We start from the raw sequence: 27,155 nt of genomic DNA on the forward strand, positions 1-27,155 counted from the left end.
ATGGATGGCTTAAGTTTGGCAATATTAATTTCCAGTCTAAAATTTAATGCATTATATTGCTTACTTTGATTGCTGTAAAGATTAAATGCTTACAAGTCAGCTTTCTATATTTATGGTTAGTGGTGATTTATAACCACAGTGTCTTCTAAATGTTTTGTGTTCAATTTTTTTCTGTTTTGCTTGGCTGTTTTCTTTGGTGTATTTTTTTGGTTGGTTGGGTGGGTTTTTTATTGTTTTGTTGTTTTGGCTTTTATTTTTGTTGGGTTTTTTATTGTTGTTGTTTTTTCTTTGTTTTTTTTTGTTTAAAGACAGACATATTCACCACAGCCACATTTGGGAAGATTCTTTTGACGCTGAACACCCTCCTGGTTTGTTTTTTTTTTTCATTTGTTTGTTTGGGGTTTGGTTTTGTTTGTTTGTCTGGAGTTTTGAGTTTGTTTTGGTTTTTTGTTTTATTTTTGTTCTGTTGTTGTCATTGTTGTTTTGGGGTTTTTTTTGTTTGGCTTTTTTTTTGTTTTTTTTTTTTTCTTCAGCTTTTGAGTAACTAAGATCTCTACATCTGGCACTTTTAAGCTTAAGGTGATTTGCATCTGGGGTATTTAACTGTTTTCTAGAGTGCTGTTTCCTAGCACTGCTGATATAGAGATCACTTCCTTACATAATTTTTCACTTTTCTGAAGTCAGTAAGATAGGATTTATTTTTCCTGATGTCTATTCCATAGCTGAATGAGTTTTTAATCTGAAATGTTTTCATACTCTGGTTTACTGATTCCTTTCAACTTTGAGAGGAGTCCTTTGACTTTAGAGACTTCAGGAGGATTATTTTCCTGTCAGAAATAAATATGAATGTCCACAATTAAAAACAAAAAACAAACAATAAAAAAAAAAAAGGTTTAAAGTAAAAAGTTAACAAAAACCAGCTAATTCAGGCAGATTAAACAGCTTCTTACTTTATCGAGTGTCAGGAGCTCCAAATTTGGCCCTATCTTTAAGAACTACCAAAATATTAATAGGGCTATGAAACTGCAAAGCTATAATGTAATATATATACAATTTGTGATATTGAAATACAAAATAGAAAATTTAACTTTTAAGATAGAAGCAGTCTCCCCTTCTCTTCAGACATCTTCTATTCAAGGACAAGACTAACCAACAGTGTCCTCTGTTGTGCAACCATAACCTTAACAGTTGCAACAAAGCAGGTTGCACACTATTCTGAAAAGAATCAAATTAAATGAGATTTTTTTTCACTCAAATCATCTTAATGATCTTTTCAGTAGAAATGGTATTAAGTACTGAATGACCATTGGTAAGATTTTTCACTGCATGAGTAGCCCTTGTGTGTGGTCCAAGATCCTCATCATTTCTTCTTTTTGAGAAGCTATTTCTATCTCACTGTATTCATATGCACACATAAAGAAGTATGCCATCTGACATAGGGATGGATCTAGTATAAAAAGCTTTAAAAACCCTATAGTTCCAAAAAACCCTCAAACCCCAAACATGCAATTTAAATGAAATTAAGATTTTCAAAACATTTCTTTCCATCTGGAATGCGTTGCCTGCATGATTACATATTGTCACTGTATCCATTTTCTGCTGAGTTCTAGAAATTATCTGAAACCATATGTCAATTAATTTACTTGGGGCTGGATTTCATACTCAGTGCCAAAGCTATGAGTAAATGCTTAAGAAATAATAAATGTTCTGAACTGAAGAGTTCATGTTTATGGAAAAAAGATGATAACTTATGAACTGGGAATAAAATAGTTCATGAGGTTGTCCAGGAAGACACGGTAAAAGAAGTGTAGTACTTTGGATGGTTTTAACAACTAGTATAAATTGACAAAAGCAAAAATAATAAGAAAAAATAAAATTATGTTATCTCATAAAACCTGTGTTTGTTATCTGTCTAAGAACTAAAATGGATCTGGTAGTAAGATATATAACCTGTCCTATCTGGTAACCTGTCTATAAACCTAACCTACCTGATAGTGAAATTGGTCCCTTAAGAAGAACTGATGTCCACTCTTCCCACTCCCAAAAAAAAGATATGACACTATACCAGGTTACAGTGTAAATGAGACTTTTAAAACAAGTTCAGCTGACATCTGAGACTCTACTACAGGAAACTCAGGGTTGAGCCAGAAAGGAAACCTGGTCTGACTGTGTGAGTGTGGGGTGTGTAGCTTCAAAGGGACCTTGGTCCCAGCTCTGGTGGTGCAAGTGTGACTGACTGAGTGGCTCCTTAACACAAAGACCTGCCCAGACAACATAGAAAACCCTGGTTGTGCAAGATGTTAAACTTTGTTTCTCAAAGGGGTACATTGTCCCAAATGAAATTCAGATTCTGTACTTTATTCTTAATATTTTCCCATTTTAATCTTCAAACAATGACTGACAAACTTAGATAGAATCTATGAAGTCATGAAAAATCAACAAACAGAGTCTGTGGTTAGAATTTACTTAAGAATTATATCAACTATTCTCCTAAATCCCTGTTAGATCTACAGCAGAAATAAAAGTTAAAAATAGATAAAAAAAAATTATCAGAAATGTTTCTGTCGGTAGAAGACAATGAAAACGCTGTAGATATTTTATTATTTCTTTTTCAGGAAAAGTTGTATAGAAGGTTGGATTTGAGGTAGCAAATACCAAGCTGACCTGGTTCTCAAACAGCGTTAGAGATCCAGGGAGACTGGAGTGTCCATACGGGTAAAGGTATTACATGGATTCTGAGGCAGCTCGAATTTTGAAGGTGCAATCTGTCAGGATTGGTTCAGGCTGGTACAAGTTTGAAAGAACATCAATACTGGAAAGTCTTTATTTAAAGTGATAGGAATTTGGAAGAACATGTTGGTTTAAAGAAGTTAATAATAATCTTTTTTAACATGCTGTGTGCTACGGAGAGCTTGAAATTTGGAAGGCTTAAAGCTTCTGGCCTGATTCTGTGTTGAGAAGAATCTTCCCTAATTCTTCAGGGCGGGGATTAGGACTCCTTACTGATATTGGACTTGGCATGAATTAGAACATTAAATTTAGAAATCACTATTAACAGCAAGAAATTCCAAGACATTAATTATATTGATCCCAGCATCGGTGTAGTCTATTACAACCTTGTCACACTTTTAATGCCATGTTTCAAAGTATCTTTCCTACATGAAAATGGAAATGTCCTTTTAGGACATTTCAGTCACATCTTAAATTGCCTGGGCTTATAAACTATCAGAAACCTTTTGAGTCTGACAGTAACTTATTTTTGAGACAGGAATTATCAACTTAAAATATTTAATTATCTGATTTAGGGCTTAAATGTATTTTTGTGCCTTATTATTAAAAAGATGTGTCAAAATGTTTTTAAAGACCACATAAAGGACATTTGTAGATAGATCTGTGTTTACACCTTTTCTGGGTTTAACAACTTCAGTGGCTCTGTAGGAGCATTTGCACAGTATTGTACAGCAAGTAAAGAGATGCTTTAAGATACTCCCTTCTCTCAGCTGCTCAGAACATATGCATCTGTTCATATGAATCCTCTTAGGAGAAATCCAAACAAGTGTGTGTGTGGGGGGGAGCTGAATTTTTTGCATGACTTGGCTGACATGAAACTACTAAACAAGGTTCTGCCCCACTTCCTTTGAGTCATATAGCAGGAATGGGATAAGATAAGTAACTCTCCAGAGTAAGTATTACTTCTACCTGAGCATTGGCACATGTTTTCTGTAGGATTGGTGGTCTCATATTCAAAGTCTGCATTAGAGAATGTGTTATATGAATATCTGAGATATTAAGTCTCACTTGTGGGGCCTTTGGTTATTTCTCTGTTAGCAAATAACGTAGGCCAAGTGGAACTGATATATAGATTGAAACAGCTGGTACTGAACTACTGCTGGCAACACTGTTCACAGATAGTTCAAAGTGTTCTACTGTAGTTCAGAAATGGATCTTCCAATTTAGTTTTATGCAAATAAAAACAATTCATTGCTCCAAAACCATGCCCCATTGTAAACTCAGACACAATCTGAAGTTATATTTCATGAACACATTCAGCTCAGAAGTGTGTAATAACTACACTGAAACACTTTCTGTCACTCTGATCATGTGGAAAGTCATACAAGCTCTGTGTGTCTAATATGTTCAATAATCTCTCACCCATTGAACAGTTTGAAAATTAGTCCCACTCATCCCTGTCATGATACTGGAGTTTTTATCAAGAATTGTTTCTTTGAATTCCTAATCTAGCACAAAAGGTTTTGCTTATTGTAGTGTGATTATTCTAAACTAGCAGTGCCCAAAGAAAAAATAAAACAGGTTTCTGCATTTCTCTACCTTCATTAGAGGAAAAAAGCTCTCATATGTTCACACACAGGTTTATGCTACACACAGAGTTACTCTTGCACTGATCATGCTGCGTATACCAGGTAATAGACACATTTTGGAGTTTGTCTATTTCCCATCAAAAATGTATTTTAACAGCAATGTGATTGATTACATTTACAAATCATACCTCACTAGTTATTCAAGGCAATTTGACCGTAAGTCTTTTCCATACTCTCAGTTTCCAGTTATTGTGATAGAATAAGTTGTGATGTATTCTTTTTATTGATTTAATAACAAAGAACTCTACCACTTATGCTCTAGTCAAACAAATCAACCTGTGTTTGACTTTGAATATCCCTAAGGTTGGACATAGAACAACCCATCTGTAAAAAAAAAAAATAATCAAAAATCATGATGTTTGACCATGCTTACAGTGAACCAGGGTTTTCTTTTATGCAGCTGGATTTTTGCTTGTTGTAACTTCTAAATGCTGTGCTTGTACTTTTGCTGTAAACACACTCCCTAGAAGAGTTCTTGTCTTCTCTATTCCTTTTCTGTAAAGCTGCTTTCTAGTAAATTGTTTCTTGGGAATGATTTGCCCCAGATGCAGGATTCTGCATTTACTTTTTTGAATTTTATGAAGTTTCTATCAGGCTTTTTCTCCAACCTATTGAGACTTCCCTAAACAGCATTCCTGCACTAGAGCATATCAACTGATCCTCCAGTGTCTGTAAGCTTGCCAAGAGTTTACTGTGTCTCATTGTCCTCGTCTTTAATGAATATTGAAGTCAACATCCACCCCTGAGGGACACTGCTGCTAATCAGCTCCTGCTTAGGGTTTGGATTATGGACAGTCTTTGAACTTGGCAGATCAGCCTGTTTTCCATCCTTTACATACATCATGTATCCAATCCATGTTTCACCAATTTGGCTACAGAACCAAAAAAGCAAGAGGTAGGTTGAGCAAGCATGCAAGCATGCAAGATGGCAAATAAGGGAAAGGTTATAAGCTTGGCATATAGATCTCATATTATAAAGTTAATTTGCATAGATATTACTAAGTGATTAAAACACCCAACCAGATTGTATCAGAAATTCTAAATAGGTTCGTGTGCCCCCTTAACATCTTTTTCAGCCATACACAATTTCTTTGCAGAACAATGCAATCTAGTAAGAGCAGTGTGATTTACAGACAATAACAAATTTTATAACAACAGCTTTGTCTCTTTGTCCTTCCAAGACTGATTACAAATTCTGGGTAAGTATCAACCCCCATTCTTCTGGAATTGATACCAGCATGTTTTAGATAAATCAGAAGAGTGTTTTTCTTGTTTATGACAAAATTCAAGGCAGGTAGTATTTAAGTGGGCACAACACAGTTTCTTTCCAATGTGGGCTGCTCTGACTGGCCAACAACAATCAAAAAATGCAGTTTGTCTTGTGTTCTCAGCAGGGAGGGATGCAGATAAATATATGACTGGTTTTACTACTTGCTTCAGTCTAAGTTTATTTCAAGGTTTTTTTTCTTTTACTTCTGATCTGACCCTTTTCATATTTGATGACATTTTATTCCAGTGTAATCTAGATCCAGTATCTTATTCTGCTACTATAGTGCAATGAATTTAGTAATTTTATATTTCAGTAATATTTTTTCTAATTTAAAACTCAGCAGCATATTTAAAGATATAAACAATAGTCATGACCATTGCGTCTAAAGTAGAAATTTTAAAAAATTACACAACAATTTTAAAAAATCTTTATCTTTCATTTATTATCCAGTAGTTAACATTTTAAAGAAATATTTCTTTAATGTTTGGGAACTAAGGAGGAAAAATTTCCCTTACTTCTGTTCATACTTGATTTTTTCTGAGGATGTTTTTGTGGGGACTTTTTCCCCCTGTAATCAGTATTTGTTATGTGGAAAAACAGCTCCATAAAAAGCCCCATGACTTTATAGATCTTATTCTTTTATGTTGTGTTAAGTATGTTTTGGAAAGAAAGTTACTTGTGTTTTTGGTTTTTTTAAAGAAATAACCTATATAGACCAAGATTTGCTCTTCAAAAAAATTGTAAATACATAACCCCCACACATTTTGGAAAAATAGATTACTGTCTGCTGGTATTACCTCCCCAGAAAGAGGGCATCTGAATTAAATCTCAGTACTGCCACTTTGTATTTATGTTGCACAGATTGCTGAGCTCAATGGGACTAGTTCCACAGTTCCAAATCTGACATTTGGTATTTATTTATAGTACATGTTTCAGTTCTATAACGTAAGTAGGAAATAAAATTTACTTATATAAACATTGAAGTGCTTGCCTTTTACTTAAGCTTACATATTTTGGTACATAATGTATTAAATAATATGTTGATCAGAATATATTAAGTATGGGGATAATATCTCTAAATTTCTCATATTTCCCTTGTAGTCATTGTGATTGTGTGTTGTCTTACTAATAATCTGCATTTATGCATTATACATAGCTGTCTATTCTATCAGACTAAATCCATGTGTATTTTTTGTGTGATTTCTTTGATACTATTATAAAGGTCTAGCATTGTAGATAGGTCCTGTGCAAGGGTATAGATATGAGTGATCAATGAAATTTACTTCCAAGGTCACTCCTAAATGTTACACCATACATATATTTATAACATATATATATATATGTGGAGAATTGAAGATGTATACAAGCGTACCTCTTTGGAAAATCTGAAAATTTTAATCTGTTTTTTCAATTATTTTTTTTCCATTATTCATATTATAAATCACTAAGTTAAAAGTGGTACATGTCCAAGGTACTAGAAAATCTTTCCTATCCTTTCCTTTACTTTCCTTTTTACATACTGCAGTGCTCCACAGAATTTAAACAAAAATAATTAAAAGAAAAATTAGGCACTTTTAATACCTAAAGGAGGCAGCAAAAATTAATAGTATAAAAGCAGCAGATTTCTCAGTTTGGAGGATTTATCAAAATTTTAGAAGTGATTAGGAAAATTTTGAATTTGCAGAGGCTCCTGATTAGAAAAACGTAATGGGGCAAAAATGCATTTAAAAGATTACTTTTTTCAAAAATTTATTTTTATTTTTTCTTTTGCTGCTAGGTTCTGTAGCCACTGCCTGCCGTGATCCTGGAGTCCCCATGAATGGAACTAGAAATGGGGATGGAAGAGAACCTGGAGACACTGTCATTTTTCAGTGTGACCCTGGCTATGAACTTCAAGGAGATGAGAGAATAACCTGCATTCAGGTAGAAAATCGGTACTTCTGGCAGCCCAACCCACCAGTCTGTATAGGTATGAAGAAAAAAATCAAATAATGCTTTCCTAAAAATAGAAATCCTGATGTAATGAGTCACACTGCTCTAGGAACTTGCTTTGATGAACATACAAGTACTGCACATCTGAGAAATTATTTTGCATAAAGCCCTGATGGACATAACCAAAACCTTTCCTCTGTAGTTGTTAGTATAATAGTTCTCATCCTTTTCCTCTCAGGACTGTATCATTTATACTTTGATGATCTGTGACAGAGAAAACAAGAAGGTCTATGTCAATGACTACTATTCCTGCTAGTCTTGGACAAACATTGCAGGGAGGAACTTGCCAGAGATTGCAACTGCTAGGAGCACTGTTTAGCTTTCAAACACTCTCTTTCCTTTAACAAATTTAACTTGACCCTAGCTGTTGCAAATAAAATCTACATTCTATTTTCATATGCATGCATGCACACCACCTCCCCTGTTCAGGCATGGCTGCAGACAGGTGTTTGCAAACATATTACAGTACTGACTTGGTGTCTTGGCTATTCTATTTAATGTGTTAAAGTGTTATTTTCTCTATTCTTACTCTTCTTACTATGCTTTCCTATGCAGTGTGAGTGTATGGGCTTGAGGAAAGAACTATCTAGACTATTTGCTTGAAGACTTCAGTAAAGAAATATTTTATTGTTCATCTCTTATAATTCTTATATCTGAAAATATGTATTTATAATACCAACTGAACATCTGTAAGTGTCTAAGTGAAAAAGTAAAATGAATTCCAGGGCTCTAGGAAGAGGCCTTATAGTTAATATATTCTATCATGCTGGCCTTATTTGATATTGCTGGGTTTAAAATACATTTTTCAACTGAAAAATAATTACCCTTTTATAAAGCAGTACTTGCAGTTTTAATCACTATCACTCTTGAGTTGATGATATCATTAAATACATTAAATGTAAGCATTCACCTGACATTCTGTCCTTACCACATGTGTAAATATGCATACACTTGTTTTTTAACTGCACACATCCATTTACCTAATACTGGTAATTTCCACACTTTATACACAAACACCTACTGTGTATAGAGTAGCAAGAATGGTTATTATGATGATTTATTTGCCCAAATATCAAGCATGAAGTTATCTTCTATTGATTTCCTATAATGATACATTGTTGGGGAATATGAACTGCTAATAGACTGGAGTGTGCAAATCTTGCCTTAGAGCCAAGAGATTTCAAAATTGTGTGTTGTAGTTCAGTACACCTTGAAGTTCATTGATTTTTTTTCCCAAACTTGTAATGTTCTCGTTAATGTTCTTTCCATGCCTGTAAATCAAAACTGTACGATACTTACTCTACACATAACTTCAATATCATCATGGTTTATCAAAGCCTTAGGAAAAAAGAAACATAATTTTGATGGAAGAATAAGAGGCAGGGATAATTCCTGAGGTGTACACTTGTACCATGTTCTAGATTTACTTTATTAGCTCTTCACACTTCAAAGTGTCTTTTCAAACCTCCTTATTATTAATGCTCAAAACTAAAATGTACTTGTTTATTGTTCCTACCTGTGCGAGTATCTTGGTTGTAATAAAATTTTAAGAACATCTTCATTTTAAAGGTAGTCGCAATGGGAAAATTACAAAGAGCTATTCATGCATTTGAATGAAAGATAATAATTAGAAACTCTTCTATACTGAAGATATTCTGAAAAACTATAAATTTGAGAGCATGTCTCTGCCAAAAGACAGTCCTTTGGCTTATGCCTGTGGTGCAAATAATAGCTAGATGTCTTCCATTCCAAAGATTTTCTGGATCTTGTCTAGATACAAGAATTTTAAATGATTATGTTTGCTTAGTTTTCTCAGTGACAATATTAGAAATAGTACCTTGCAAAAAGTCATTTTGGGATTCAGGTTAACTATACATTTAGGGGAGGTATAGACTGTCTCCCAGAAACTTCAGACATTCTTCAGAAATTCATAGGCAATTATATTTCTTTTTTAAATTGTGGCTTGGTTTTGCTTGTTTCTGTTGTTTTTCTCGGTAAAAGACCTTGTAAACAGTTTATTCCTGTGGTGCTTTCCTAAAAATGTGATCTGTATGACACTAATATAAAGTAAAATTTCAGCAGTTATTTAATATTTCATTATGATTATTTAAATTTATCTTCAGACTAGATATATGGAAGAAAATTTTTACAGTTAGGATAGTTGAAGCACTGAAACAGGTTGCCCAGGGAGTCGTGTATTCCATTACTGGAAACATTCAAGATCAGACTGGACAGAGCTCTCAGCAAACTTATCTATTTGAAGACATCCCTACTCATATCAATGGGTTTTGACTAGATGATGTTTAAAGTTCTTTCCAACTCAAACCTTTCTATGATTCTTTATTTAATATCTCTTATTAGAAAAAAAAAAGAAAAAAACATACATTCTGTTTGTTTTGTTAAGAAGTAATTCAAAGAATAAATAAATAAATAAAGGACAGAATGCTGGTGAATAATATTTTCTTTCCTTCTAGAGAAATTAAATAGATTTTAAATAAAAGGAACCCAACCTGTACTTCCTCCCATAGAACAAATGAATACTAAGATCAGCAGAGAGGCAGGCACAGTGCTTGCTTACCACTCTGTCTACAAAGAGGTTTATAAAGAGAGGTTGACATAACCTACATCTAGTTTTCACTACATAACATAAAAATTATATTTTTCATAGTGTATTGATATTTGCCTCTCTTTCTAAAGGGGTTGTTGTATTTGTTCAGTCTTATGTCTTATGTCCAATACCTGTAAAAGGTAGATGTTCTTTATTTTCAGAACTGGTCTCTCCTCAGTTAAAAATAAGGTTATGGCACTTAATAATAGCTTTCCACACATTAAACCCAGAAAATTATGGATTCTGAAGCACACGAAAATTTAATTAAAGCACACAGAGAAAGCTAATATCTATGAAAAACTTTAGAGAAGATGATAAAGTGGAAAAAGAAGCATCATGTAATAACATTTTTCATTAGATGGTGTTAACATTCTCAACTTAGTATCTAATGAACTAAAAATTAAAATAACTTGAAATTGATGTATCTAAAGAAAATTCTATCTGAGAGATATTCTATAAAATTGAAGATGGGGTTTTTTTGTTTGGTTGGATTTTTTTTACTACTGTTAGTGGCATAGCTTGAAATAAAATACATTTTCTCTGTCTAACTTCATTTATTCCCTGGAGAGACTTTTTGACTATCAACTAGACCTTGGGACAGTTTAAATGAAAGAATCAGTCTCACTGTAAACAGAAAATGTAACTGCTAATGTGTATAAAGAAAGAATAAGTACATAAAAAAGAAGTTACTAATATGAAAATATTCTATCAATGAACTAACAGATAACTAAACTAAATCAAGACATCAGGAAAGTACCATGAATGCAGACATTGGCAGAAAATAGTGTGACATAGGACATAGCAGTTTAACTTCTTTATATCATCATATATCCGTTCAAGATACCTCAAAATTATCATCAGACTCATACAGTTTAGTGGTCATTTCAGTGAAGCTTGATTACAGTGAATGACCTAAATATCCTCTTTGGTACTCTTTAAATTTTCATTCCCGAGATATGCAGATAGTGCAACCAGAACTATTAAAGTACTTGAAGGGAAGGAGTCTACAGGATTATACTGAAGAATAGTAGTTGCAGCTGATGAGCAGCTTTTACATTCCATACAACCTCACAGCTCCTCTTTTGCATGAACTTTTACTTCAACAAGAGAGAAGGTTGCAGGGACCTCTTTCACAGTTAAAGGATGCATATTGTTTTGTAATAATTTCATTTTACTTATTTCAGAATTGTGACTAAAGAACATTAAATGACAGATGTTCCTAAACAATACCAATTTTAATTTTTTGAAGACAAAGGAATTGCAATCATTATCCTTTTTGTAAAACTGTTTCATACTAAGTGAAACTTCTCCAGTCTGTTACCTTGTAGCTAATGAAATTTTCTCCAGCAACTGAAAATATCTGAGGGATTTATTGTGATAAAAATTGTATTTGGCAGCTATTAAGAAAAACAAAACAAATTGTACTAGACCTAGAAGATATATTTTATGCATTTACTAGTACTATTGATTCATGATATTTTTGTGTTCTTCGAGCAAGGAGTTGTTTCAGATTCTAACTGTTTTTACACAAAATGATGATTTTGGAATTCATATGACTTTTAATAAGAAAATGTAAATGAAGATTCTAGTTTTTTTTTGTTTTGAGTTAGTTTCACTATTCATTACTCCCTTTTAATATAAAAACATATGTAAAATATAGAAAGATTACACTCATATGGACTGCAACTGTGGATGCATTAATCTACTAAAGTGTTCTACTTGCAGTATTTGAATTCATAAATGACTTGTGATTTAACTTATAGAATCATAGCATGGTTTGGGATGGACCATCTAGTTCCTACCCTCCTACCATGGGCAGGGACACCTTCCATTAGACCAGATTGCTCAAAGCCCCATCCAGCTTGACCTTGAACACTTCCAGGGATGGGGCATCCACAACTTCTCCGGACAATGTGTTCCAATATTTCACCACCCTCATAGTAAAGAATCTCTTCCTAAACTCACCTTTCAATTTAAAACCCTTCCCCCCTTGTCCTGTCACTGAATGACCTTGTCAAAAGTCCCTGTCCAGCTCTCTTGTAGGCCCCCTTTAGGCACTGGAAGCCTGCTGTAAAGTCTCCTGGAGCCTTCTCTTCTCCAGGCACAACAATTCCATATGTCTCAGCATGTCTTCATAGGTGAGGTATTCCAGCCCTCTGATCATCCCTTCTCTGGACTTGCTCTGACAGGTCAATGTCTTTCTTGTGCTGGGGGCCCCAGAGCTGAAAGCAGTATTTTTCATAACATAAGGAAATATTGTGTGTATTTCCCACTAGGTTGAATAATACCTGTACATATCATCTTGTTCTGTATACATCATCTTGAGTGCCATCACGCTGCACATACAGGACAACCAGGGGATCCTGCCCAGACAACACTGGTTTATTAAAGACAGGTCCTGAACGACTAACATGATCTCCTTGTATGACAAGGACCTTGTTCAGGGAATGTTGACTACCCAGAGTATAGTAAAGACTTTGATACCATTTCCTACAGCATTCTCATGGAGAAACTGACCATGGGTTGGACAGGTGAACTCTTCACTGGGTAAACTGCTGGCTGGATGGCTGGGCCCAGTCATGGTGAATGGATTTACATACAGTTGGTTGACAGTCACTAGGGTTGTTTCTCAGGACTCAGCACTGGGGCCAGTCCTGTTTAACATCTTTATTGATGATCTGGAAGAGGGGGTCGAGCACACCTTCAATTAGTTCACAGATGACACTAAGTTGTGCAGGAGTGTTGATCTGTTGGAGGCTAGGAAGGCACTGCAGAGGGGTCTGAACAGGCTGGATCAATGGACCATGCCAATGGTATGATATTTGTTAAGATGAAGTGCTGGATCCTGCACTCTGGTCTCAGAGGCTGGGGGAAGCTGGGCTGGAAAGCTACCAGGTGGAAAAGGACCTGGGGGCATTGATTGACAGCCGACTGAACATGAACCTGCAGTGTGCCCAAGTGGCCAAGAAGGCCAATGGCATCCTGGTTTATATCAGAAATAGCGTGGCCAGCAGTGTGAGGGCAGTGACTGTCCTCCTGCGCAAGGTTGCATCTTGAATCCTGTGTTCAGTTATGGGGCCCTCACTACAAGAAAGACATTGAGGTGCTGGAGTGAGTCCAGAGAAGGGTAGCAAAGCTGGTGAAGGGTCAAGCCTCATGAAGATCAGCTGAGGAAGTTAAAGTTGTGTAGCCTAGAGAAGGGAAAGCTCAGGGAAAACCTTCTTGCTCTCTACAACTACCTGAAAGGTGGTTGTAGTGAGGTGGGTGTTCATTTCTTCTCTCAAGTAACAAATGACAGGATGAGAGGAAATGGCTTCAAGTTGCACCAGGGGAAGTTTAGACAGGTAGTAGGAAAAATTTCTTCACCAAAAGGGTTACCAACCATTGGAACAGGCTGATAAGGGAAGTAAGTGGTTGAGTCCTCACCCCTGGAAGTATTTAAAAGATGTGTAGATGTGTCACTTAGGGACATGGTTTGGTGGTGGACTTGGCAGTGTTAGGTTTACAGTTGGACTCGATCTATATGATTCTATAAATGATTTAAATAACCTTAGAGCTCACAGTTTCAGAATCCTGGTTACAGAAAACCTGAGTGATCAATTACTTACCTGGGAACTGCAGGTGATCACTTAGTAGAATTAAAGTTTGCAAAATAAATCTTTATAAATCTTATCTAGAATTTTTTGAAAAAAATTTTAAGAATTTCTTTCAAAAAAATCTTTAGAAAACATGCTCATTCTCTTGTTGAGACATGAAGTCTTCCATAAGGAATGCTGAAGAACAAGATTTATTTATACTTTCATTCTTTTTACTATTTATACTTCTGGACCAAAACCCCACAGCTTTTAGGAACCTCAAAATCACATAGACAAATGTGATTGTTTCACTCTGATTGTGCTTGAAAGCTATTTTATCTATTTCTGAGTTCGAAGACTGCAATTATTTTAATTTTTTTTTAATTTATATTATATCCATCTGGATCTGAGTTAATAGTGAGTGTTGTCTGGTGAAAAGGCAGGTAATTACATTATCGATGTAAGTAGATCATATTTCATAGCCTTTAATAAGTAGAAAGTGGAAAGCTTATCCAGTCAAGTTTTTGAAGTCTGTAGCCAGAGCATTTTTCAAGTTCACAGTATTTTCAGAAAAGCCTTGACATAATATTATACAAGGAAATAAAGTAACACAGAGTTCAAAAACAAGTGTTTCACTTAGTAGTATTACAATTGGTCTAAAGCAAAATGTGAATATATGGGGGTTTTTTGTTTCTATTAAAGCTTTGTAAATCCTTCCGTTGTTTTTTATTTAACTTTTGGAGGACATTAAATGTCAGTGAACAGATTGCTGTTACTTGCTTCTTTATTTCTTACCTTCTTTTCTCAAATTCAATCTATTTTTATTCACAGCTCCCTGTGGAGGAAACCTGACTGGCTCATCAGGTTTTATACTTTCACCAAACTTCCCTCATCCTTATCCCCACAGCAGAGATTGTGACTGGACTATCACTGTAAATAATGATTATGTTATATCATTAGCATTTATCAGGTAATCTGCTACTTACTCATAATTTTTAAAGTCATGTTTATAACTTTATTATTGCTGGTATTCAGAGTATATGTATACTTAATATGACTATCAAACTAATTAGTAATTGCTATCTTTGTTAACAGTCACAACAAATACATAAAAGTACTCAATACACAGACAAGTGGAGCTTGGGAACTCATTGCTCCTGTTTACTTAAAAGTACTCTGTTTGCACTGGCTAATGTTGAGGTGGATGGTGTTCAATTTATAAGATTCAGTTCCTGAGAAGGCAGAATGGATGGAGTAACTCTGAACTGTCTGCAATCCAGGATGGTCTTTAATGGTGAAACCTATTGGTTCACCATATGTTGTTTAAGACAGCAGCTATATAGGTAAAATTTCACAAACTGTATTTAAATTTAGTTTTATTAGTCCGTATCATTTCAAAATCCTTCAACAAGATACTTCCTGATGTTCTGGTTATTAGATGGAATTTTTCAAGAATTTTCTTTAATTACAATGCAAGATTAAATTGACCTTCATAGTTCCACAGAGGAACTTTTGTTGTATGCATTGTATGTAACACAGGATGCAAATTAATATATCTATTATGTATGAAAACTATGCATTCCAACTGGGGAATATGTCACAGAAAAGGTAAAAATGGTACTTGTGATGTCCCATCAAATTTAATTTCTTTTTATACTGGATGTTCTATAATAGTGTCTTTCTTGTTCTGATCAGTGCTAATGTGATGACTTCTTTAGTGAGGTAGGCCATATAGTTTTCTGTTCTTGGTGCTCAGTGATATAGTATGTGTTTTAGTGAATTAATTCTAGGGAAATAACTGTTCAATTATATTTACATAATTTATTATTTAATTTTGTTGGTGATTTCAGAATGTAAGTTACTAAAGAACTTTCTATTGTGCAGTAGCACATGTTGTTTTATTTGGTTAAACATTGTGAGCTTAAGATATTTAAGAATATTCTGCTCTTTATATTGTACATTTAGATATAAGAGAACCCCCACTTTAGAATAAAAATAATATTTTACAGTGTGACTAAATATAGTATATGAACAGTTTATAAATCTCAAATATTACTACATTAAAATATCTTAAAATCTGGTCAATTGCTATGGTTTTTGACAGAAGCTGAGAAGCTTAGTCTTGGTCAAAGAAGAGTGCATCCTTACTGAGAATTGCTTCATTTATGACACACAGACAGTTTCAGAGTGAGAAACTTTGAACACTCTACTAAGTGATGTTAAACAGGCTTTTGAGTGGAACTTACTCCAGCTAATCCTTTTAAACTCAAGACAAACTATGGCACTTTAACAATCAAAAGTGTTAACTTTTGCATTTCTTTTGTAAGGAAATATTTTGAAATAACCCAAATATTGAAAAAGGAGCTCTGTGAGGTCTTCAATGCCTATATTTATTTCAATCAGGGGCTACTTTCAACTAGAGACAACATAGTTTGGATTTTCATTCTTTCACTAGGTATCTTTTTTTAAAAATATTTTTTTTATAAAGGGACAATCTTATAAGTAAAATTGGTTAACTCTCACCCTTGACTTAAAATTAAATTCAAACTTAACTAATTACGTTAGTTAACTAACCATAATTTCTTTCAAAAGAAAAGATGAGGTTTTAATACTACATCTTTTTATTTAAACTGATTATAGGCAAAATGCTTTCTGCTCTCAGAGTTAAGGGAAGATCATCCCCTGGCTGTGTGAAAGTGTTTCAGTCTGATTAGAAGCTGTGTATTCTCTACTCTGCAACTGACTGCATTATATCATAAAGCATTTCTGCAAAGAGTTCCAATAGGTCTACATTGTTGTTTTTTTTTTTCTAAAGCTGTAGAAATACGCTATTAATTTTTTTTCTATTTGAAAAGGTTTGGGTTGTGGGGTGTTTTTTCTGGTTAGCAGCAAACAATCAATTCTAAAGAGAGAAATGAAAAATATGGTATTTCTTTGGTATGTGTTTGTTTTTTACTAAAACACTTCTACAAACCTTTTTTTCTGACAGTGGAGACTTTGTTTTCCTTTTATGAAAATGGTGATAGTAAACTTCAAATTTAAGCTAATAAGAGTGAAAATCTTAAGCAAAGCATATTCTATCTAACATTTCTCTTTCTTTTTTTTTTTCTTTTGTTCTCCAGCTTCAGTATAGAACCAAATTATGACTTTCTCTATATCTATGATGGGCCAGACAGTAATAGTCCACTAATTGGGAGCTTTCAAGATAGCAAGCTGCCAGAGAGGATAGAAAGCAGTTCAAATACTATGCATCTGGCTTTTCGGAGTGATGGATCTGTTAGTTTTACTGGATTCCATCTAGAGTACAAAGGTAAGTAAAATTATTTTTCTTATCTATTTGAAAAGTTCAATGCATGAGTGCAAATTTTAGTCTGTCGGAATTTCTTGTAGTTTTCTACCTGGTAATGTTTTTGTTTTGCCTAAGAGTATGATAATGTGTATAATGTTATAACCTTACTAACTTAAGATAAAGCTTCTAATATGATTTCATATACCTGACACATGATAATGTTGATTACATGATTCCTTCCAGTATGCAAAGGGGGCTTACAAGAAGGCTGGGAAGGCCCTTATAGTGATAGGACAAGGGAGAATGACCCTTAACCTGAAGGAGGGTAGGTTTAGTTTAGATATTAGGCAGAAATTCTTTACTGTGAGGGCAGTGAGGCACTGGAACAGTTTTCCCGGAGAGGCTGCGGGCTCCCCATCCCTGAAGGTGTTCAAGACTAGACTGGATGGGGGTTCTAAGTAAGCTGGTCTAGCAGAAGGTTTGCTGCCCATGGCATGGGGTAATGGAAGTAGATGATCTTTAAGGTTCTTTCCAGCCAAAACCATTCTATGAGTCTATGATTCTATGAACATAAAAGAGACAGTAGTTTATAGTTTACAGGTTTCAAAAATAATGATGCAGTGGCAAAACTTAACAGCATATATATGTGTTTTATCCAGAATTTAAAATTTGTTTTTATTTGATATAGTAGGCCATGTTGACTTATGTGCATTTAGGGTCCTGCAAGATGAAATGATGTGCTAGAACGTAGGCGTCCAATATTGGAAATGAAAAAATATTTTGGCTGAATCTTTGTATAATAGACCATAGTAGAGCTGTCTGCCTGTCTCAGACAAATCTATCCAAGGTCATAACACAGTAAAAAGGAAAATATAGACTTGAAAATATATAACCAATAGTAACTTTCATAACTGCCTCTACATGGCTCGAGGAACAGAAATATTTACTATTAACTAAATATGAAAATATTCAATAATCTGTAAAGATAACCAGAGGGAAAATATGAATGTTGCTGGTATAGACCTCCTTGGTCTTATTTTCTTCTCCATTTATTCTGATAGCAATTAGTAAGGAAGGGAAAGACTTATGTATTTGCTGCTTTGGCAAACCCATGAAGTTTCCTTATACTTTCCTAAAGTCATGAAATTCTACTGATGTAAAGGAAATTTACACAGTATGAGCTAGTCCTTAAAAGGGATATTCCATATGATATGATGTTGTCTCATGCTCAGCATGAAAACTAAAGGGAAATCTGAAAGGGACATTATTTAGGAACCAGCTGGACATAGGTTGGTTGGTGGTGAGTAATCGTTTTTCATTTACATAACTTGTTTTTCTGGGGTTTTATTTCTCCCTCTCTTTTTTTTTTTAATTTTAATTTAAATTTATTATTATTTCTATTGTTATCTCTAATATTATTATTAGAATTTATTTAAACTATTTAACTTATTTCATTATTCTTATTTCATCCACAAGTTATTTCAGTTTTACCTTTCTGATTCTCTTCCCTATCCCACCGTCAGGAGTGACCAAGCAGTAGTGTGGTGTTTAGTTGCCAGCTGGGGTTAAACCACAACAGACCTTTTTGATGCTCCACATGGAGTTTGAAAGGTTGAGTTGATTGCAGGTCAACATGATGTTCATGGTGAAAGATTTGTATTCCTGTTTCCTGGCAGCACTTACAAATTTGCTAATACAATCTTATTTTCTCTTTTTGTCACTGGTTCTCAGCCAGACCTGATGAATCCTTTTGCCACCATTTGACATAATTTTTCTCATACTGTGACGTAGTCTGATGACTTTTTTTTACAAGTTCACTTAGCAGCTGCTTCAGATTCGCAAAAGTAATTTTAAGATGCTAAGTATTTCAGGCTTTATTTTTCAGAATGGTTATTAAGAAACTGTATTTCTATAGTGACATTGTAACTGTTTAGTCAGCAACTTCAAGAGTCTGTCACAACTATAATTTTGGGGAAAAGAAAATTACAGGGCTGTAACTTTTCCCTAGAGATAATTTGTGCTGTGACAGATCATGTCTTTCCTCAAATTTTGATTTATGCACCAGGCATAATAAATTATTTTTTTCTCTCTTTATCTTTTCATGTAGTACTAATATCTACTTTATCCAAGAATTTTCTAGAATTATGAAATATTTGGAATTATTTTTTGGAATCATAAATTCAAGAATGATGATCTCACAATATCAGTTGTGAACCAATACAGATATATCAATTAGTTCAACAAGAAGGAAAAATAATATTTTATTGATATTGTAAAAATGCTAGTTATAATCCTAAATTAAATTGTCCTTTTTTTTCCTTTCTTTTCTTTCTTTTCTTTTTTTTTTCCTAAATTTGATAATTTGGACTTGAAAGAATTTTCAATTTGCCCTAAGACCTGCAAGTGAAGGTGTGGTTGGCTTACATAATAATTATTAGTATCTGTGTGTTATCTTTACAGACTTTCTAGTAGATTGCCTCTTTTAACTTTTCATTGGTCATCCAAAGTTTTGAATGAACGTAAAAAAGTTTTAGACACCACACTACAACTAGCTAAATGAATCAATGTGAATATCTAATACCTCTCTTAAAAGCCTTTCAGGAATTTCAAGGCTCATATAATCATTTGTTAACGATACTTACCTTTAGCAGAAAGTTACGCAGTGCAAATATACCTGGTAAATAAACACTTCTTTTGATGTATTAGAAAGTTGACACTGATCTTGCAGAAAATGAAGAAATGTTCCCCATTGATCTTCTCCACAACACCCTTAAATATTAAAGAAAATCTGAAATATCTGTCTTCTGCTTGATAAAATATATTACTCCAGACTCTATCCTGCACAGCACAAAATCATCTGCTTCATTATAGCTTCTGTCTAATATATTTACTGGTTTTTTCCTTAATGGAAATTGCATTTTTTTCAAAAATGTTTAACTTTTCTCACCTTCTGCATAATAATGTCGTTAATTAGAAGTACCAAGTGCTTATTTTTGTGCAATTTTTTATTGCACATTCCTGTTATAGAAATAAGAGGGAAACAAATATAAAAGTATGTGCATATGTTTGAATTTATTTCAATATTTTGAAAGAAATAGCTATAAAAAATTAAAAAGTCAGAAAAATTTAAGGAGTATTTTTGTACTTTGTCCTCCAGTGAGGGAAAAGAGCTATATGAAAATATACCATTATATCATAAGTAAATAGGTATTCATTTAGAGTTTATTAATGTTGAAGAAATTCTTGTTTGCATGCTTCCTATTTTATAACAAACTACTCATATTAATTTCCTCCATTTACAAGTTTTCCCACCACAGATTTTAAAACTAGGAGGTGTCTTATCTACTGGAAGAATGTCCATGGATCTACCTTCATCTAACTACATACCTACATCATTGGTCACAATGAATTTTATGATAAAAACATAGTTCTGTAATGGACCACTATAGAAATTATCTGGAAAAAATACAGAAGACTTAGTTTTGGTCATTACATAGTAATTTGTAAAGGCTTTAAAAAGAAGGAGAGAGAACATTTGACATAGAAAGAAAGGCTTCTTAAAAAAATCAACAGGGTCTACAGGGTGCTCAAAGAAGACCTTGAGAGAACTCCAGAAAATATTTGTAACATTTTAGATTATATTCAGAATTATATGTACATTTGTTTCCTCTATAGCAAAGCTTCGTGAGTCTTGCTTTGATCCTGGAAATATAATGAATGGAACAAGACTTGGAATGGATTATAAACTGGGTTCCACTGTCACATATTACTGCGATGCAGGTTATGTTCTTCAGGGATATTCTACACTAACATGTATCATGGGAGATGATGGAAGACCTGGATGGAACAGAGCCCTGCCCAGTTGTCATGGTAAGAACAGTTTTTAATTTATTTTAGTTGCTGTTGTTGTTACCGTTTTTTTTAGTCATATAGAAAAAACAGGTGAAAAATTGGAAGAAGATTTTAATAATATTCTCTTTCAGGAAAAAGCCCTTTTCAACAACATAAGTAATAAAATATATATGTAATAATAGGAGAAGTATTGATTCAAGTTTCTATTAACATTGGATAAGTAGAGCAATGTGTTATTACTGGGAATAGAAGGTTAGTAGTAATGTCATTCTCTATGCCGACAGATATTCTTGACATAATTAACAGCAGAGTATAGAGATATATGCCATATATATGTATTTAAATACAGCATTAAATATACTTTGGATGTCATAATATATGTTGGTTTCTTTTCTGTTATTACTAGTTTTGAAACCACGTAGATGAAATATTTTGTATATACAACATTACATCATTAAGTTGTTCGACGTATGAGCTGTAGAAAAATTAAGCCTTGAAATGCATGAAAGATCCAATTATTCAAACTTTTATCGATATGAAGAACTCCACTCATTCCAGAAATCTCCTGACTTCAGTTAGATTACCAGTCTCAAGGATCAGTATTTTCAGATTTAAACTCTAAGAAAAGATTAAATTGATAACCACTTTAGACTTTTCACTTTGTGAAGTCACATATTCTGTAAGATTAAGCATAAAACCTCTCCCATGTATGCAGATTTTAATATCAGAAAAATGCCAAATTACAAAATTAACTTTTGCTCAATAAATTAGAATAAAATTCAATTATCATGTTATTTTCAATTCCTTTTCATAATCTGAAGACAAAAACCCTATTGAATCCATTTCCAATTTGAATAAGTATATATTTTAAACAGAGTTCACTATGTATTTTAAATTTCTATCACAAATTTTATGGTGGAGTACCAACAAAGCAGAAAAAAAATATAAATTCTCCAGTCTAAAGAATAACCATTATTATAAGCATTTGAAGAAGTTTAATATTTTCCTTGTCCACCAAAACTACCATAGGGCTGAATTCCAAAATTCAGTGGCATCAAATTGGAAAACTGGCCCTAGTAAATGTTTGGAAGTGTGGAGTGTGTACAGTGGAAGTCAAAAGTTTTTTCCTCAATTTAAAATGAGATGTGAAAGTTGTTTCCTAGAGAAGAGTTGGTGAGGAAGGTGGTTGTGTATAAGAGGGAAAAGCTTCCCTTTTTCTGGAAGTTCTTTTTCGTAGGTAATGAAAGATAAAGAATTTCTTTATCAATGCAATAATTGCATCTCTTATTGTCACTTATAATCTACTTAGCAATCTTCCAGTGTTATCTATTTTAACATTCACTAAAGGAAAATATTTTGCTTGGAAGGACTGCCATTGCAATTAAAAGAGAAAAAAAAATCTTGTCAAGAAGTAGTGGATATGTCTGTTACCGGTTCTAACTGGACCATTTTCTTTCCTGGATGAAAAAGGCCTTATTTCAAAGGTGGAAAACCCCATACTACTTTAAGATATGATGTCACAGAATAGACCCTCAAAAAAACACACCACCCCCAAAAAACCCCAACAGACAAACAAATCCCAAAAAACCACCAAACCCTGGGCATTAGCTTTGTAATTTTCACTTGTTTTCCTTATATTGCTTTTTCTTCCAGTTAAGAGTTGATGGAGTTTTGTAGTTATGTTGATGTGATATATTACAGTATATTTTGACCATGTAATCAATGCTTTCTACTTTTGTGGAATTTATCTCAAGAAAAACAGAGCTTTTATATAGCTGTGAGAAAGATGATATCAGTTGATTAGCTTTCAGTTACATGGAGCTGGCAGAAACAGTTTGAGATTTGAATTTTGCACCTGACCACCAGTATCACTTACACAATAAAATTTGCCTAGTAGAAAACAGATTCCTCCATTCTGCCCATTGTATTTTTTAAACCTCATTGAAACTATTAGTGTTATAAAGAAACATAGCATAAAATATCACCTCAGCATATATGGGGGGGTTATGTATTTATTTATTTATTTATTAAAAAAAAATGGGGCCTTTATACCTGTAACATTTTGATCTGATGTTTTAGGTATGGAGCAAAAATAATTTTTTTTCTTAAATTACTTATCGTGCTCTCTACATCTTCACATTTTTAATATCAGTTTAGAATCTGGGTTCTTTTTTTAAATTCTTTTGAGCCGTAAAACTTACAGATTTATCGGAAAAGTGAGGCATCTGAGAATATTTAAGAGAGAAATATTACAAATGGGTATTCTGATTTTGGTCATAGTTGGAACTAAGTAGGTCAGAGGAGTGGAAGGGAAAGCCTTCAACATTCCAGGTGGCTCACTCAGCTCAAGGGACATGCTTTACAACATATACAATTGGTCTTGTAAAGAGTATAAATCAAAACACATATAAAACCTTTTCCTAGTCTATGAGAATAGAATTTGATCTAAGATAAGAGAAGAAAACTTCATAATTTCCATGAAGAAAAATATTAGATAAATAACAGATACTCTGAGGGTGAAACTGATATAAGGGTCCATAGTCAGACTCTATCAAGTAAAAAGTCTTGTTGCAATAATGTGGATATTTTCACTGAATTTTAGAATCTCAATAAAGGAGATTCATACACCTTCTGAATAATATGGTATTATTTAACATACTCCTGAGAGATGAGTTTGGCCCACATAGAGAAAGGAGTTAAGGGTCCTACTAGTTCAGAAGTCTAGTCTTTTAGATAAAATATAGTCAAATATACATCCTTCATTCAGACTATCAAAAATAAAATGAAGGCCATGACTCTATTAGTTTGGGAGGACAACCATTTGGGATGACTTTAAGTATTCTCTGAAAAACTAGTACATCAAGTCCCATATGAAATCTTTGTTGAGGAACACTGATGTTCTGTGTCTGGCCAGGCTTCATTATAAACTGGCTGGTGAACAGCTTAGTCCATCAAAACTTGCTTTCCTGAAATGTGCAAAACTAGACTCTATGAGTGTTTATAGACTCTAAAAGACAAAACCTGATGATTTTGGAGTTAGATAAAAGCTGGATAATTTTTTATGTTCTACCTTTATTCCCTAATATTTTCTATGACCTAGTCCTATGTGCATTAGGTGTGACTTACATTTGGTTGAAACAATTTTTTTTAAATGACCTTGAGCCTCTCTAATAAGTGTGGGAAGTGAACTAAATCATTGGCTTCATTCTTTTATGAACATGTGCAAAGATTATCCAGGCTGATATGCTAAGCTATTTGGTATTTCATGGTGGATATCAAGAACAGGATGTAATTAACATATGCAGATGAAATATTAGTATCAGAGACACAATGATTAATGATTTCTCTTAGCTACACATACTATAGGTAATTTTAAATTTTTGGTAGCAAAGAACAATTATTTACAAAGTAACAAAAAGCTCTCTAATGGGAAATCATATTTATGACTAAGTGTGAAAACATTGTTCCTACCAGAAGAAATCCTTTATTGATCACTAAAAATATTACTACACTTCATTACAGCATGTTGTTTAATCCTTAGAAATATTTGAATCCAGGTTTCAAAATAACTCCATCTGTAAGATATATCTAACAATATCCAATATTCAGAATATTCATTCAGTTGTTTCCATCTGTATTAAGTTGTTACAGTTATTTGACATAGTTCAAAGCAGGTTTATATCTGAAAACTTAAACTAAGCTTAATCTTAGTATTTATTATTTTGTAATATAGTAAATGTTGACAAATTTTTCATCGATTATTCAATATTGATTACTTAATCAGAGGTCACATTTTTTATGTATTTTTACAGAACAAAGGTGTAATCCTAACGTGGTTACTGCATACTGGCATGGCCTTTTGAAATCATGACTTTAGTCAGCCAGGTTTTTTACGTGATAAATCATAGTCAAACTTCAAACTAAAGTCAAACTTTACATTAGAATGTAGAAACTTTAATCAAAGTATTTGGAATCTTCATTAAATTTTTCTGTCCCATTCTGCATTTTTGGAGTACAAATATAGAATTTTTGAATATATTTCCAAATACTCAACTGTCATACATAAGCAATGAAAAAGAAAATTTTGAAGGGCACAAAATAGTTATTAGAAGTCCAACATTGATTAACTTCCATATATGGCATTCAACATTTTCATAATTTTAAAAAAGCAACCAAACAAAATACGTTTCTGGACAATACTGCTTGTTTTGAAGAGACACAACAGGTCGAATTAATACCTAAAGTGTAACCGAGATCAGAATCAGACATTATTACAGGGATACTGTAGATGGATAGTAGTAACTGTATTTTGGGTTGCTGCTTATTAATGGGGGGGGGGGGATGTTTTTGCTAAAAAATCCACTTATATTAACTACTTTTAATTATTTTATGAATTTAACATGCCAGGCTGATATGTACCTTTGCAGTTCTCTGTCAGAGGCTTGTTCCTCAATGATATTAATTTTTTTTAAATCATGAACCTGTGGCAGAGAATTGAGTCTGCAGTAAACACATTACCTTCGTACTTTGGAGGTGGCAGAGGATTCAGTGAGATAGCAGAAAAGAAGCAGAGATATAGTGAAGATACAAAGCCAGGATGGCTTATAATCACTAAAGAATTCTTGCAAAATCTGAAAGTAATTCTCTGAAATTCAATGTTTATCTTTCTCGTGTTAGGAAAGGCCCTCAGATGGAAGCTCTGAGGATTGCATGAGTTTAAATGGTTGGTAGTTATGGTATAAAGAGGGGAACAAAGGCGTTGAGAGACGTGATAAGACCAACTTCAGTTAGCATTCCATTAAGGTAGTAAAGATACTGAAGCCATTAAGACACACTTAAGAGGTGGCAGAGGTGATGCTGCGACTGTAGTCAACCATTTACCTCCTCTTGATAACACTTTTGTTTAAAAGAAATTAATAATTACTAATTTCATATTTGAATTATGACTAGCTAAATGATATTGCAGACTGAAAATCATTAATTACCATGGTCATGTGAACAAGTTGTACCACCTGCTCTTGGATTTTCAGTGTGAGTCACTCTTCTGACTAGATTTCTTCACTATCTACTTCAGAAATCTTTCTTAAATGATCACTCATATAAGGTATAGCTATTATTTTTCTCATATTATGCACTTTTATCATGTACCTGAATGCTTGGAAATCTTTGAGTAGGTAAAGAATTCATGACATTTGCACCATAAAAGAAAAACACAAAATTGATGCTTTTACTTTAAAACTACTCAATAATTCTCTTAAATATTTATAAATAAAATCTCTAAAATCAGTAGTGGGGAAAAAAAAATTCATAGCCCTTTGAGGATGTGTTTGGAACATCTTCAACAACGATCTTACATACTACTGTGGTAGTAGGAGAGGACATCAATTCTTTTTTTGATCTACTGATGATAAAGAGTTGCTTATGTTTGTAGTCACCACATGAAAGGCTGCTATTTAAATCTATTTCGAAGTTTGAATTAAGGCAATTGCAGAAACCACAGAGAATTCCTACAGCAAATAAAGCTGTGTTACTGAGAAGGAGGCACTCTGGTTTTCTTTGTTTTATAGTTCCCAAGTATGATCAGTTTAACCACTTCAGCAACAGGCTTTACTTAAAATTGTCATATGTTGGCTACTTACAATGTATTTATGATTTTCTTTTTGCCCAAAATAACACATTGGCTTTATAGAATCACGTGGACAATGACCTGAGTACTTAGAATTAGAATTGAAATCAATTAGGATTGCATTTTGAATATGAAAAATGCTATTTAAATGCAAAATACTCTGAAAAGTTAGTTATTAATAGCCAGACTTGAAAAGGCAATTGAAGATCTTTCGAAGAAATTATAAAGGATTTTATTTTATTGTGATTGGAATATCTTCTGAATGCTTAATATTTTTTCCCAAGCTTCCACTGTCATTTTTCATAAATATTATGTCCATTGCTTTACCATTCTAAGTTTTCCTCACAATACAGTCAGTAGAGAGAGACAGGCTTCTTAAAAGATCACGGGGATTCAAAGAGCTTGTTAAGAAGGTGTATTTTTCCATTTACATCTGGACTCCATGAACATTATTTACCCTGCTTACATGCTCAGCAGGGTATGACTTAGAACAGCAACACAGGAAATAAAAGATCTAGTGAAATATCTCAACATACCACATACAACAAACTCCATTTTGGAGGG

The 27,155-nt window shown here is 33.5% G+C and overlaps 1 protein-coding gene across 1 annotated transcript in view; it reads left to right on the plus strand.

Moving 5' to 3' along the window:
* CSMD3 (CUB and Sushi multiple domains 3) overlaps positions 1–27,155 on the plus strand; it is a 605,915-nt gene that overhangs the window by 411,399 nt on the left and 167,361 nt on the right. Inside the window, 4 exon segments of the mRNA XM_032696902.1 lie at positions 7,427–7,618; positions 14,656–14,794; positions 16,947–17,134; positions 20,789–20,983. Coding sequence (XP_032552793.1) covers positions 7,427–7,618; positions 14,656–14,794; positions 16,947–17,134; positions 20,789–20,983 — 714 coding nt within the window.

This window comes from Chiroxiphia lanceolata, chromosome 1 (genome assembly GCF_009829145.1).
Source record: "Chiroxiphia lanceolata isolate bChiLan1 chromosome 1, bChiLan1.pri, whole genome shotgun sequence".
Lineage (NCBI taxonomy): Eukaryota > Metazoa > Chordata > Aves > Passeriformes > Pipridae > Chiroxiphia > Chiroxiphia lanceolata.